Raw genomic sequence first — 14743 nt, 5'->3', positions numbered from 1 at the left:
TGAAAATACTAGTGGTGGTGGCAATGAGCAGTAGATGGCATTGGTGTAGATGACGCAGTGGAGATGGAGAATTGTAGAGTAGGTGACCCTCCCTCGATGAGTCTTTGGACTCCTTTGAGGTGTCATGTAATAATAATACAGGTATCCCTTGATATATGTGGCTTTGATTAGTGCACAAAAAATTATTGTGACCATAAACTTGGTATATGCGGTATCAGATTTGATTAGTGCAGCCCAAAAAGTTTGAAAATAAGCAAAGCGTTAGACTTGGTCAATGAAACCAATCAGATCACGTGGTATGAGTCGTGCTCCAATGTTAGTAGCTCACTCTCGGTCTCAGTGCTTCAATTTATCAACAGAGCATGGCACGTACAGTCGTATATGTGTATGTATTACAGTGTATGCTTACGGCCTATCCGCATGTCACGTAATTTTCAAATTAAATAAAGCATTACCCTTCATAACCATGGCCTCGAAAAAGAGTAATAACCGAAAACTTATTACTTTGGATACTAAAATTGACATTATTAAAAGTTTTGATAACTGCAACATTTTCTGCAAGCAAAGCTGGTTAGAAAATTTCAAATCTCAATCCGGAATTAAAAATGTAAAATTAACAGGCGAAGCAGCAAGTGCTGATAAAGATGTTGTATCTAGATATCCAGCTGAATTAAAGAAAATAATCGAAGAAAATAGGTACGACGATCGTCAAATATCCAATGCAGACGAAACTGTCCTGTTTTGGAAGAAAATGCCAACAAAAATATTTTTAGCAAGAAAAGAACGAACCACACCTGGTTATAAAACATAACATCCAAAGATTGCTTAACACTTTTAGTTGGAAGTAATGCCAAAGGTGATTTTAAATTAAAGCCAATGATAATTTATCAACCCAAGGGCTTTTAAAGGCTGTAACAAACAATTCCTTCCAGTAATATGAGAATCAAATAAAAAGGCATGGTTTACCAAACAGTTGTTTGAAGAATTGTTCACTTCGCATTTTTGTCTGGCAGTTGAAAAATACTGCAATGAAAATAATTTAGCTTTCAAAGTTCTTTTAGTATTGGATAATGCCCCTGGACATCCCACCTCACTTAATGATTTAAATAGTAATGTGCAGGTTGTATTTTTACCACTGAATACGACATCTTTGATACAGCCTATGGACCAGGGAGTCATTTCTGCATTCAAGGCTTACTATATTAGAAGAACTTTCGCCATTTCAAGGCAATTCAAGCTACAACTGGAGACAATCCAATCACTCTAGAGGAATTTTGGAAAAATACGATAAAAAAATACTATATTAAACAATCAGTTATAAACATTCATGAGTCTTGGGAATAAGTGACAGCCAACTGTATGAGAGCAGTCTGGAAGAATATTTTGTCTGAGTCTGCAAATAATTTTGGTAGGTCTATTAATCTTGTCAACGAAGTTATCAATAATATTGTTTTGATTGGAAGTGCTCTTGGCTTTGAGAATGTCGATTCCAAAAATATTCGGGAATTATTGGAATCACATTCAAAAGACCTAAGTAACAAAGATCTTCTTGGAATCGAACATCAACAGGCATACAAAGAGGAAGAAGAAAAGGAAAGTGAAGAAATGGAAGATGTATCTAAAGAAATCACTATCAGAAAATTTGAAGAATTGTTTAGGACAATTGAGAAGGCAAAAGAACTTATACTAGAGATAGATCCAAATGTAGAAAGAAGCATGAGCATTAGTCACAGTTTAGATAAACAAATTGGTTGTTATTGCAAAATCATGGAGGAGAAAAAAAAAGCTACTACTGTTCAATTTACTTTAGATAAGTTTTTTTATAAAAAATAAATATTTAGATAAGTTTTTATGTAACAAATATGTATAAATAAAATAAATGATGTTTAAATTTTTATATTTTGCTGGATTCATTATAATTATTCCCATTAATTCTTAACATTGAATAATGCGGTTTTGATATATGTGATGTCCATCGAGATTAATTAACAGCATATATCAAGGGATACCTGTATTTCAAATTTTAACATTAATTCTGGATTTTCATTTTTATAATTTTATACTCATTTAGTTCTTTCTTAAACTTCTATTGTTTGCATTTGTATTTTTTGATGTTGTCGTTTTGTGCTTGTGTTATTCCTGCTAATTCTTTGTGTTCTATCGTCATTATGTAGTTTTCTCTGTTTTACATACCTCAGCTACAGTTTTGCTTCTATCTTTTATTTTCTAGTTTTAATACGAATGTGAATAAATTTTATGCTGAAATCTATATTGAAATTCAAATGTCTCGCACAGTATTTCCCACAGGATCACTTGTGAGAGCTTTGTTTTGTGATGTCATTTGTGAAAAAATTCACTGTGAAGGTCTGTGCTTCTACTATTTGAAATAGTGAGCTTAAAATATCATTGGTTTTTTGGGACTTAGGCTGGGTATCTACTGTAATTTGTTATAGTGGTGTTTGCTATAGTGCACATATAGTGGAGTAGTTTATATTCAAATAAAACTATACAAATAAATACAATAGACAAAAATATATGAGTAAAAATTATGAAAACACTTATGTCGTCAAATAATACTGATTAAAAGATTTTGCCAAGACTTTCATTTCAACTTTGAATACATCTTCTTCAGCTTCTTTCCATTCACTGCTGACTACACCTATAATAAAATTATAATGAACATACGAAAGCTTCTGAAGAAATAACTAAAACATATCAACAGTTAGAAATCGCCTATCAGACTGAGAATCCTAAATAAAACAACTTTACTGGACCCATTTCTATATGCACAAGCAAACAATAAATTTCCTTTCAGTTTCATCTCAATTAAATGTGGATTAATAATTACAATAAATTTCACACCCATCTCTTTATATATCCTTTCTCAATCTTCATTTCTAACTTTTCTTCTAATTTCTGTTCTGTCTTCATATATTGAAGACTCAGAAATTCCACAGTTTTCTCCTGTTGTGTCCTTTCCTGCTCCCAGAACAGCTGAATGCTTAGCAACTTGCAATAGCAGTCTTTTTGCTTCTATGCAAAAAGAATGAACTCAGAAATGCAACTAAGAAACTTCTACTCAAGTTCACCATTGTGTGCCACCATTACTGCTTGGCAGCATTGAACTTGAAATGACAAAGCTCTTTCTTCTCAGTGAAGAAAAGTTTACTCAGTTATAATTTCTTAATTAAACAGCCAGAAATCAGAATTGATCTTTATTTCACAATCTTGTAACACTTGAGGTAAGCTCATTTAATCACTTCTAATAATATAGCAGTGACTTTTGCTTCTCTCACTATTGATAACATATCGTAAATAATGTTTGTCTACAGACAAACAGGATCAACATTACAAAACTTTTGACAACTCAAAAAATCACACGGAAGCTCTAATAACTGCTTTTAATAAATTTATTTCGCATCTAAGCTAGACTTCAGTAGCCAAAGGTAAAAATAGCATCTCAAATCGTCTTTCTTGCAACATGCAAAATGAAGCAAACGTTTAACTAACTACTTTACAAATTAATACCTTATTATTTACTTCTAACTTTAGTTCATTTGTATATTTTAAATTTTAGGGATACAGATATCCTACAAATATATGGGGAGGAGGGTTTATAGTGAGTGAATTTCACAATTAGGGACAGTGAAAAAAGCTCCCACATCCCTTCACTTTATAAAATGATTTGAATGTTTATGTTGCTGTTTAAATGATAATACTATACAGAGGGCATTCTAATAAAGAATATGTATAAAATTCTTGTGTTGTGTTTCCTTTATTCAAGAAAATATCTATGTTGATAATAAACACAGCTATAAATATTCTTGATTTTAAAAAATCTGAAAATTTACTTAAATATAAAGAGCTAATAAGCTTTATTTCGGCAATATAAACATTATTTAAATTAAGGGGATATTAAATCCCACATCATTTTAAAACCGAATAAGAAACTCAAAGATTGGAATCAGAGAGTTTCTTGCCAAATATAGTAAACTATAAAGTATCGGCGACCACCAGCGTGAGCTAATGCAAGTGACCCTAGTACGTAGTACAATACTGGACAACTCGTAGCAAAGGAGGTGAAGTTCTGATTGCTATTCTTAGGTATTTCCCATAATGTAAAAACACATTTCCTAGGAAATGTATGCTGTTATTACATTATGGTGGAAGGTCACTACCCAGACCGGTTTCAGCCTTTTTTTGAGGCTTCATCAGTGAATAGCTAGACCAATTAATACCAAGGCGTATAGCGAAAAGAACTTATATATTCTGCTATACGAGTTTCCAAACAGGTGCAACCATTAAGTTACTTAAATATAAAGAGCTAATAAGCTTCATTTCAGCGATATAAACATTATTTAAATTAAGGGGATATTAAATCTCGCATTGTTTTAAAACCGAATAAGAAACTCAAAGATTGAAATCAGAGAGTTTCTTGCTGAATATAGTAAACTATAAAGTATCGGCGACCACTAGCGTGAGCTAATGCAAGTGACCCTAGTATGTAGTACAATACCGGACAACTCGTCGCAAAGGAGGTGAAGTTGAGGTTGAGTTTCTTATTCGGTTTTAAAACAATGTGGGATTTAATATCCCCTTAATTTAAATAATGTTTATATCGCCGAAATGAAGCTTATTAGCTCTTTATATTTAAGTCACTTAACAGTTGCACCTGTTTGGAAACTCGTATAGCAGAGTATATAAGTTCTTTTCGCTATACACCTTGGTATTAATTGGTCTAGCTACTCACTGATGAAGCCTCAAAAAAGGCTGAAACTGGTCCGGGTAGTGACCTTCCACCATAATGTAATAACAGCATACATTTCCTAGGAAATGTGTTTTTACATTATGGGAAATACCTAAGAATAGCGATCAGAACTTCACCTCCTTTGCTACGAGTTGTCCGGTATTGTACTACGTACTAGGGTCACTTGCATTAGCTCGCGCTAGTGGTCGCCGATACTTTATAGTTTACTATATTCGGGAAGAAACTCTGATTCCAATCTTTGAGTTTCTTATTCGGTTTTAAAACAATGTGGGATTTAATATCCCCTTAATTTAAATAATGTGAAAATTTAATTTCAAATTTGAATGTGCGCAACTTTATATCTTTTTTCAAATCAGAAAATATAGTCCATGCCTTTTCACACCATCATATTTTTTGATACCTGTGTGTCTGCAAGCTGCTTCAGCTGTTTTTTTTTTAAGAAGCAGTAAAAATATCCTCCCTTACCTTAACCTCTTATGGAACTTTGTGCATGCTCTGCTATTCCTAATTAATGATAATGCCTTTCACATTCGACTATGATGCACATAAGAGAGACAAAAATGTAATATGAGAAAAGATTAACTCTGTGGTCCAAGGAGATTCCTAAGGAATTCTTTCATTATGTGGCCAGTATGAGGATAAATGATTGATGGACCTCCTTGTCCATCTATATCATTTGTGCAGAATATAGTGAAACTGTTTAATGCTCAGTTTACTGGGGTAATTCATCCTGAAAAAGAAGGTTTTATTCTTGGAGGAATGGAAATAATGAACTTAGCAGTGCATGAGGAGAATGTGTTTCATAATACTAAGCACGCTGGAGGTCAGTAAGGCAGTGGGACTGGATGGAATTTCACTTTCACTGTGTTTTGAGAAATGGTAAGGAACTGACACCTCCATTGACCTGGCTGTTTAATGAAAGCCTAGCTTAGTGGGTTTGTAGTTTGTATTTCTTCTGTGGTTGTTAAGGTTTGGGAGAAATTAGTAAAGAATCATACATAAAATTGGGGAGATCAGAGTAATATCTGTGAAAGTCAGCATGGATTTGTTAAAGGATGTTCTTGTTTCAGTAATTTGCTTGTTTTTATAATAAAGTGATAAGAGCAGTGAATGAGAGAAAAGCATACTGCCATTTTTTTGGATTTCAGAAAGGCATTTGATAGGGTGTTAAATGATAAGTTGATATCAAAGTTGGGATTAGATATCACAGTTGTGAAGTGGATTGGTAATTGACTGTCTGATATCAAAGGGTTGTGTATGGAGGAAGCAATGTCATGGAAGAGGAAAATCACAAGTGGGGTTCCACAGAGATCAGTACTTGGACCTTTGCTTTTTAACCTTTGTCAGTGATATTGTCACTGGGTGATATTTGCAATGATGTGAAGTTTGGGAGGGTTATTAGTAATAGTGCTGATGTTTTGACTCTTCAAGATGATTCTACTAAGTTGGGAAAATGGACAAATGAATGAGGATTTCAGTTTAATGTAGCTAAATGTAAGGCCTTTAAATTTCAGATCTATGAGGATGGTCTGAAAAGTTCTCGGCCTCGATCATAGATGGCAATACTATTGGCAAGATTTTTTTTTTCTAAGTTGGTCCATCTGTCATAAGCATCCATGTGAAATTGCAAGTCATTTTATCAAGTAGTTTGTTTTATGTAGTTGTCTGAAGCAAAAGTGTTGTCTGTAGTCTTAAGGGAGATTATGTTGAAAAATAAAAATAATTTTGAAATTATAAATTTTGTTTTTTCATTGTTAGGCCGAGAACTTTGTGCCCAGATCTGGTCACTGGGATTTGAAAAAGGATAAATGAGCCATGGAGAGAGTACATAGGTGGATAACAAAGTGATGTCTAGACACTACAATTATTAGTTATGAGGATAGACAGAGGGCATGCAAACTGCTGAGTTTGGTGGATGGAAGACAGGGTGACATGATTGAGACATTTAAACTGTTAAGAGGTATTTGTAGGATTGGCATGGGAATTTTTCATGTAGTAAAACGAGGTGAAAAATGTAAAGAAATAGAGGAACTGGACAAGAAACACAATAGTAAAGAAATGCATAAATCAATCCAAGCCCTGACAAATAAAAAGAAAAATTTCAACCATAATCCTTGTATAAAAGATCAAAATGGAAAAATGCTACTAAAGACACAAGATATCATAAAAAGATGGAAAGAATTGTTTGACTCTGATCGCACAGATGCACCAGATATACAAAATATGGATGGTGAACCAATTACATATGAAGAAATAGAACATGCTCTAAGTCAAATGAAAACAGGTAAAACACCAGGTCCTGATCAGATCCCTATTGAATTGTTAAAGAAAGTAAATGAAAACACACTTAATGACCTGAAGGTTATTTTTAATAACATCTATGATTCAGGATACATCCCTGATGATCTAAGGAAATCCATCTTTGTCACTATTCCCAAAATTCCAAGAGCTTTTGAATGTACAGAATATAGACTAATAAGTTTAACAAGCCATGTTACAAAATTACTACTGAGAATAATCCTAGAAAGAATAAAAGGCACTTTGTCAGTAGAAATAGAAAACACTCAATCAGGTTTTTCAAAAAGACAAAGCTACAAGAGAAGGAATCTTCAATTTGAAAACATTATGTGAAAGAAGCCTCAATAACCAGAAAAGCATATATCTTTGTTTTATTGATTACACCAAAGCATTTGATTCAATAGATCACAAGAAATTAATACATATCCTACAGAATAATTGGTTAAAAGGAAAAGATCTACGTATAATTACAAATATATACTGGAATCAAATGGCCTCAATAAGATATAAGAATACATATTCTGGCAACTTTGAAATCAAAAAAGGAGTAAGGCAAGGATGTGTCTTATCACCCTTACTGTACAATATATATATATATATATATATATAGTGAGCAAGTTTTTAAAAATATTTCAGAACTGAAGGGTATAAAAGTCGGAGGTAGGAACTTCAGCAACTTCAGGTATGCAGATGACACAGTTCTTATAGCTGAATCTGAAGATGATCTTCAAAACTTAATCACAGAAATTTACAACAGAAGCTTAGACATGTTACTAATTATTAACCTAAAGAAAACAAAGTGCATGATTATATCAAAAGAACCAATAAATAAGAAACTGAACATAACTGTTAACAAAAAGAAAATTGAACAGGTTCAGTCTTTTATATATTTGGGAGACAGAGGAAATTCCCTTAAAGAAATAAAAAGAATAGAGATAGCAAGAAAAGCTTTTACTGATATGAAAACTGTTCTAACATCCAGAGACATTAATATAGACACAAGAAAAAGATTAATAAAATGTTATATCTGGTCAAGCCTTCTCTACAACAGTGAAACTTGGACTCTAAATAAAGAAGCAGAGAAAAAATTAGAAGCTTTCGAAATGTGAACCATCAGAAAAATGGTGAAAATACCATGGACAGAGAAAATGAAAAACGAAGATGTTTTAAAGAAAGCAAAAATGAAAAGAACATTAATGAAAATAATTAAAGAGCGAAAACTTAAATATTTTGGACATCTAACTAGACAAGAAAGCATTCAGAAATTAATATTAGAAGGGAAATTGGATGGAAAAAGAGGGAGAGGTAGACCCAGGAGAATGTGGTTTGAAGACATTAAGGACTGAACTGGCTTGAATTACCATAAATGTTCCAGAGCAGCAAAAGAAAGAAAAAGATTCCATGACATGGTTGCCAACCTCCTCCTAGGGGATGACACTTGAAGAAGAAGAAAACAAGGTGGTGGGGGGGGGGGGGGACAAGGGCCATCCCTGGGAGTTGTGATGAGTTGATGGCGGTGATGAGTAGGAGGATGAGGTGGCTTTTTTGCTTGGAGGGTGGTTGAACCATGAAATTCATTGCTTTATAGAGTGGTGAATGTGTTTAAAGAGTGGTATCATAGACTTTGTGTTGTCTAAGGCAGACTTCATATAATGCATCTTATGACTCCATGAAGGTTCAGAATAATAATAAAATTTGGTGGGAAGGAAAGAAAATATATTGAGTACCCATTTCTGTTTGCAATTTAAATCATGCCATGCTGTGGATTCAGTTCTTCACTCTTAAATCTACACTTACTGCTAATAGGTGATATTAAATTGTATTCATTTTGACTGGGGGGGGGGATTCTTGCAACTCAGAAAATTATGGTGAATTATGCATTCCAAAAGTAAAAACATGGTAATGTGGATGTCACTGTAAGTGGTATCATGTTCAACAGATACCCATTGTTTTAGAATGTAATATATTAGAATGATATATTAGTGAGAGTATGTATAACTGCTTGGAATATTTCTGGGATACATCATTCTGAGTACTTGTTTCTGTTTGACAGTGTCTTTGTTTTAATTTTGCTGATTGATGGTTGCTTGGTTATACAAAATCCCAACTGTTTTCAACAGGAAACCAGTGCAAACAGTTGGTATTGGAACAATTTGAAATAGAATACATTCATTAGCAGTATAAGATGCTTCAGTGAAAAAGAGTTGTTACTAGCAACAGAAATACAGAAATATCATGTTTGCATAATTGATGATACTAAGGCTTAAACTTAACAGTGTAAATAAGAAAATAAAGCTTAAGCTCAACAGTGTAGCTATTTTTATTGTGTCAATTTTGATAATTAAAGTATACTGTTACTTGTGCTCTTGGCAACTGCCTTAGTGCTGAAGTATTCCTATACTACTGCTTAAACAGGTGAGTTCTGAATAATAAGTATAAGATTATTTATTTAGGAAAATATCTATAGTATTTGACACTAGACATGAAGATAAACTTTATGAATGGGAGCCAGTTCAAATGGAAATGTGACTTTGAATCCACAACTTGTTGGTTTCAGAGTGGTCATGCTGTTCACTCAGCAGTCTTTGTGCCCATTGTCACCACAGAAGATTTCAGCAGGAAAGAAGTAGAGGGGCTTTCAAGTCACTGAATAGGCAGATGACATAGTAATAATAATAATAACAAGGAAAAGCTGGTTTTTTGGTGAAAACCTAAATATCAGAGTAAGAAAATGAATTCCATACATTTAGAAATTTTGGGAGAAAAAAAAAGAGCTAAGAATAAACTAGTCATATAAAAACTGCATAAATTAATGTGGAAAGAACATGCATGCACACACACCACATATGCAAATACTTTATTTGATTACATTTGTTCATATTTTGTCTTGATGATTTGATCCAATGTTTTTAAATAAGTTTCCATAGGAGCTCTAGCTCAGTGGGTATCAGTGATGTCCTTTGATTGGAAAGATCTGGATTCAAATCCTCTCAAGGGTGTTGAAGGACCTTTATTTGGGCTTTTCATTTGAAAGTGAGTTAGCTGGTCTCATACAGAGGAATTGGGATTTTTCCTTCTGGAAACTGCTTTTTCGTCCCACAAAACAATCTGGCCAGAAGAACACAAGAAAAAGAACATTAACAGATGGAATAAACTCACCATATAAAAATTTGGTCACCTTGGCTATAAATCCAAATGACACCACCAACTGTTAAGTAGGATAAAATATGAGTGTTGCAGTGTAAAGAAAAATGTGTACTAAAGTTTTGAAAATAAAATAACTCCTAGGTTTGAATTGTAGAATTGGTATAACTATTATAGGAAAATGAAGGGATTTAAAACAGAACCTCAAGAAAACCTTAATGCATTTGGTGAAGTGTGTGAGGTTTTCAAAGATAGAAAAATAAGAAGGAAGATACTAAAGAAGCAGTCCATTAAAATCAGAAGTCACGTAGAAAGTGCCTGGCTAGTAAGTCAGCGTGTTCTTCTAGGACAGGGATCAGCATCCTTTTTCGAGTGAGCAGGCTCAAAGCTGGTGGGAGGGGGGTTAAGAAATGTAATTGAGTGGGAAATCATTTTATTAAAACAAATTTTTTAAAAATATTTATTAATACTGAAAAAAGCATAACAAACATCCGATTAGGCATTAATTAATGTGACTTTTGCTGCTGAACTTCTTGAACAAGTTTCTCAACATCAGGTGAATATGTTATAATTTTCATCTTTAAACATGCTGAGAGACTCACATTGTTTAGATGGTTAATAATACCTTATCACTTATTTAAAGTCAGATGATTTATAATATATATTCATATACCTATCACAAACACTGTGTACACATGAATATTATTTTGTTGCTGCTTTAACTATTTTATACTTGCCACACCGATTAACCTTTGACACCTCACAGCACATGTGCTCTGCTCATGATGCACAGGTAAACTAAACTGAGAAGTGTTTGTAGTGTCCATGTGTTGTACATGTAGGCTAAAATCTGTTGACTTTCAAACATTTCAAAGAGCTGCATGTTGCCAACAAGTGATTTGAATTTGTGAAGATACAAAATCCCTAAATCATCTTCTCTGCTGTGAATTACCACAGAACTTGTAATTAGCAATTAGCATAGTAAAATCAAGCAGAGAGAGAGAGATAGTTGTTCATTTCAGACACAAAAAAATATTTTCTGTTAGAGATGGATCCAAATAAATCCCTCTTATACACATTTAATATATAACATTAAGACAAGTGGTATATGTTTTAAATATCTTTGCTACAAAGTTTCAAGTCTTTCAAGATGCCACTTCAAAGAAAATATGTGGTGATGAACAGTTTGAATAAATAATAACAGCAAAAAACAAAAAAAAAAAAAAAGAAAGAAAACAAAAAAAAAATATGAATTGCTTTTAAAAATATAATAGAATTTAATGGTGGAATGTCATCAAGGCAGAGGATTAATGTTGGTGTTTTAAAATTGGAATTGATGCATCACATAAGGAAAACTATTGCAAAAAACAGTCATTTAAACACAAAAAGATGATGATTTTCTCCAAAAAAAAAAAATTGAATAATCATCTCTCCTGTTTGCAGTTTACTCTATTCATTATTGATTAAAATATTGCTTATTTGATTAAAATAAGTTTCATAAATAGAATTCTGCAAATACTGTGTTTATCAAGATTATGAAAATCATAATCCAAAAGAGTGAGTGGAAATTAATGTGGAAAGAATACGCATGCACATACCACATATGCAAATGCCTTATTTGATTACATTTGTTCATATTTTGTCTTGATGAGTTGATCCAATATTTTTCTATGCTGATTTTTGGAATCAGCATAGAAAAACTGAGGCATAGTAACTTATTAAAATACAAATTGAAATCAGGATGTTGGACTCATTTTGAAGGCCTGTATAAACATAAGCACATAGTATATTACATCACAAGTACTCATATTATGCAAGATGAATGTTTCTTGATTAATAACATAGTTAAGGTTATTTACCTCTGTACAATATTTTATTGATATTCTGTTTACTAAAACTTTTGTTTACTGATAAGTTGTGGTTATTCCTTTTTCTTTCTCTCCTACCAACTCTTTTTGCAGATCCACAGAAAAGAATGAGAGGATTCTTTCATTATTTTGGATTTTTCACACTTGCAGGATGTTCAGTACATTTTGGCTTGAAGCTCCTTGGTTATATTTGAAATAAGATTTTCAAAAGTTAAATCAGAATTATATAAAATGATTTAGAAATCATAGGGAAACAGTTATGAAACATTCAGTTTAATAAGCAAAATAAACCATAAAGCTTAGGGTTCTTGTTATGTTATACTATCTTTTTGCATTTTTTATACATATTTTATTATAATCAAATGTGGTCCAAAATTATATTTTATTTTTGTTCATGTTAAGAATTCTTATTGCACAATAACATAAATTGCACAATATGTAGTAATACAGATATATTTCAAAAATTAGCATAAATTCTTTCACATTTCCTGCAAATTTAAATGACACTGAAATTTATAATTTCGAATAGCTAATTACATAACATGTAATTTTAGATTATAGAAGGTCTCATAGTGGACAGTTTTCATTGTCCACTGTGAGACCACTACCACCCTACTTATGAGGCCAAAATGCTCAAAAATATACCAATGTTGGTCTCTAGAACAGGGCTCTGAATTATCTAACCCTTAGTCCACTCATGGTGGATGTACAACAGATTTTCAATCTTGTGGGTAGGATTTTAAGTTAAGAATCTATAATTATTGATCATATTGTGTACTTCACTTTGATATGTGGAATGTTATGTAATCAGATGGAGATAAAGCATGAAATTTCACTCTTCTATTCAGTGTTCTTCTATTTCATTGAAGAACATTGAGATAATATGGCAAAATTAATTTTAGAATCATATGATTTTTCTTCATACAATATTAAATTTATATTGTGTGGAAATATGTAGAACAGTTTATTGATGTAATAGATGCATCAGTATTTTTTGAATGATGCAATGCTTTCTGAATTAAAGTTCTTCATTATAAATAAATTTAAATCAAAAGGAGATAAAACAGTGTGTGAATGTGGAGACAGTGAATATATTTAAGGCATGGTATGATAAACTATGTGTAATAGTGGGACCTTCCATGATGAGTCACTTGACTCCATGGGGATCTGATAATTATGATAATGTGTAGGTGTTCATGGTCTACTCAGAAAGAGAGAGATTACTTACTGTTATTGTTCTAGTACAAATGTTATATTATTGTGGTTTATTTATGTTTGAATAACAGGATTATTCATTTGAAAAACTGAAAACATGCCTTTTCAGTTCAGATTGATGCACATCATAAAGAAAATTGTTAAAATTGGTGGTAATTCTTTATACACCTTAATATATAAAAATGTTTAATCTGTGAGTAATTTCACTGTTTAAAGAAATTCTTATCAGCCTTTCAAATTTCAAGTAAAAATGAGATAAATAACTTTTTTCCTTATCTATGGAAACTGAGTTTGTTTGGCGGTTAGCCTGCATAATCATAAAAAAGATCAGTTCTCCTTTGAAATAAGAGAAAACCTAGAAGAAATAAGTAAAACATGGCCTTGCATTTTTTTTTTTTTTTTTTTTTTTTTTTTTTTTGTTAATCATTAATCCCCCCCACCACACACACACCAATTTTGAGGCATCATAGTTATAATCCAGTTAGCCTTCCTAATTCCAAGTACAAATTAGTAGTAGAAATAAGTAAAGTTTTACATTAAAAGAATAAAAGAAATGAACTGTTCTTTTAAATATTTTGCTAATTGTTTTTTGTATTTTGTATTTGTAACAATGCACTGATAATAAATTTACTATACTTTTATTTTGTTTATAAATTCCTCATATGTCTATAATTTACTCAGTTCTTAACATTAATGCCTCATTAAACAGAGCATCAGAACTGGCATAAGTATAGAATTGCTACCTAACATCATATTAGAAATGTTAATATAATTTTGAAATAATGCCCCTAGATAAAAGCCAACTCTGACCTAAGGATATATTCTTAAATCCCATTCATTTTGATATACTTTGCTATTGGAAAGGGAAGGAGTGGAAATTGGAGGATAATTACTGGGATCAACAATGTGAAAATTGGAAGTAATATGCAAAAGAGTGGATTATTCTGTAAATAATGCATAAGTGCACTTGAGTACAAAACTGGAGTAAGTAGGGTTGATCAAAAGTTATAGGAATTAGCTTTGACAAGAAACCAGAAAGTATGACTTCAGTTTGCATACAATGCTGGTTTCCTGCATTTGGTTCAAATCAGATCAGAAAAGCTGGTTGTAATATGCTTGATTCTTCCCTTAGCTTTTCTAATTCTAACTATAAATTAGTTATGCAAGTCTAATATCAAAGAAAAAACTAAAAAGAAAACAATGAACTTTTAACCATTTGTTTTTGGGCACAGTATTTTGGAAATTGTAATGGGGTATGAATGTTTCTGTACCTATAAAATGTTCCAGTGATGTTATCAGTGCAAATTTGGTTAACATTTGTTTTCATAAAGACATGAATTCTTAAAATGCCAGATCACAGCCAAAACAAGGCTGTGATCTGAATTGCAAAAGATAAAACAGAGCTGTTAGGATTATTTATCTGAAATTGTGTGTGAACAAATTGTGCATA

General features: G+C 32.2%; 1 protein-coding gene across 3 annotated transcripts in view; it reads left to right on the top strand.

Moving 5' to 3' along the window:
* The window catches only part of LOC150096142 (glutathione S-transferase 3, mitochondrial-like), a 77246-nt gene extending 63312 nt beyond the window's left edge, over positions 1-13934 (top strand). For all 3 annotated transcript variants that reach the window (XM_090409134.1, XM_090409136.1, XM_090409135.1), the window contains exon 6: positions 12172-13934. In XM_090409134.1, coding sequence (XP_090265260.1) covers positions 12172-12272 — 101 coding nt within the window. In that variant the 3' untranslated portion in view covers positions 12273-13934. The remainder of the gene's footprint in view (positions 1-12171) is intronic.
* The last annotated feature ends 809 nt before the right edge of the window (positions 13935-14743 follow it).

This window comes from Typopeltis vanoorti, chromosome 19, assembly GCF_054136105.1.
Source record: "Typopeltis vanoorti isolate ZY-2024b chromosome 19, IOZ_Tvanoo_1.0, whole genome shotgun sequence".
NCBI classification, from domain to species: domain Eukaryota; kingdom Metazoa; phylum Arthropoda; class Arachnida; order Uropygi; family Thelyphonidae; genus Typopeltis; species Typopeltis vanoorti.
The sequence above is the reverse complement of the archived record's forward strand: the minus strand, read 5'-3'. Positions and strand labels throughout refer to the sequence as shown.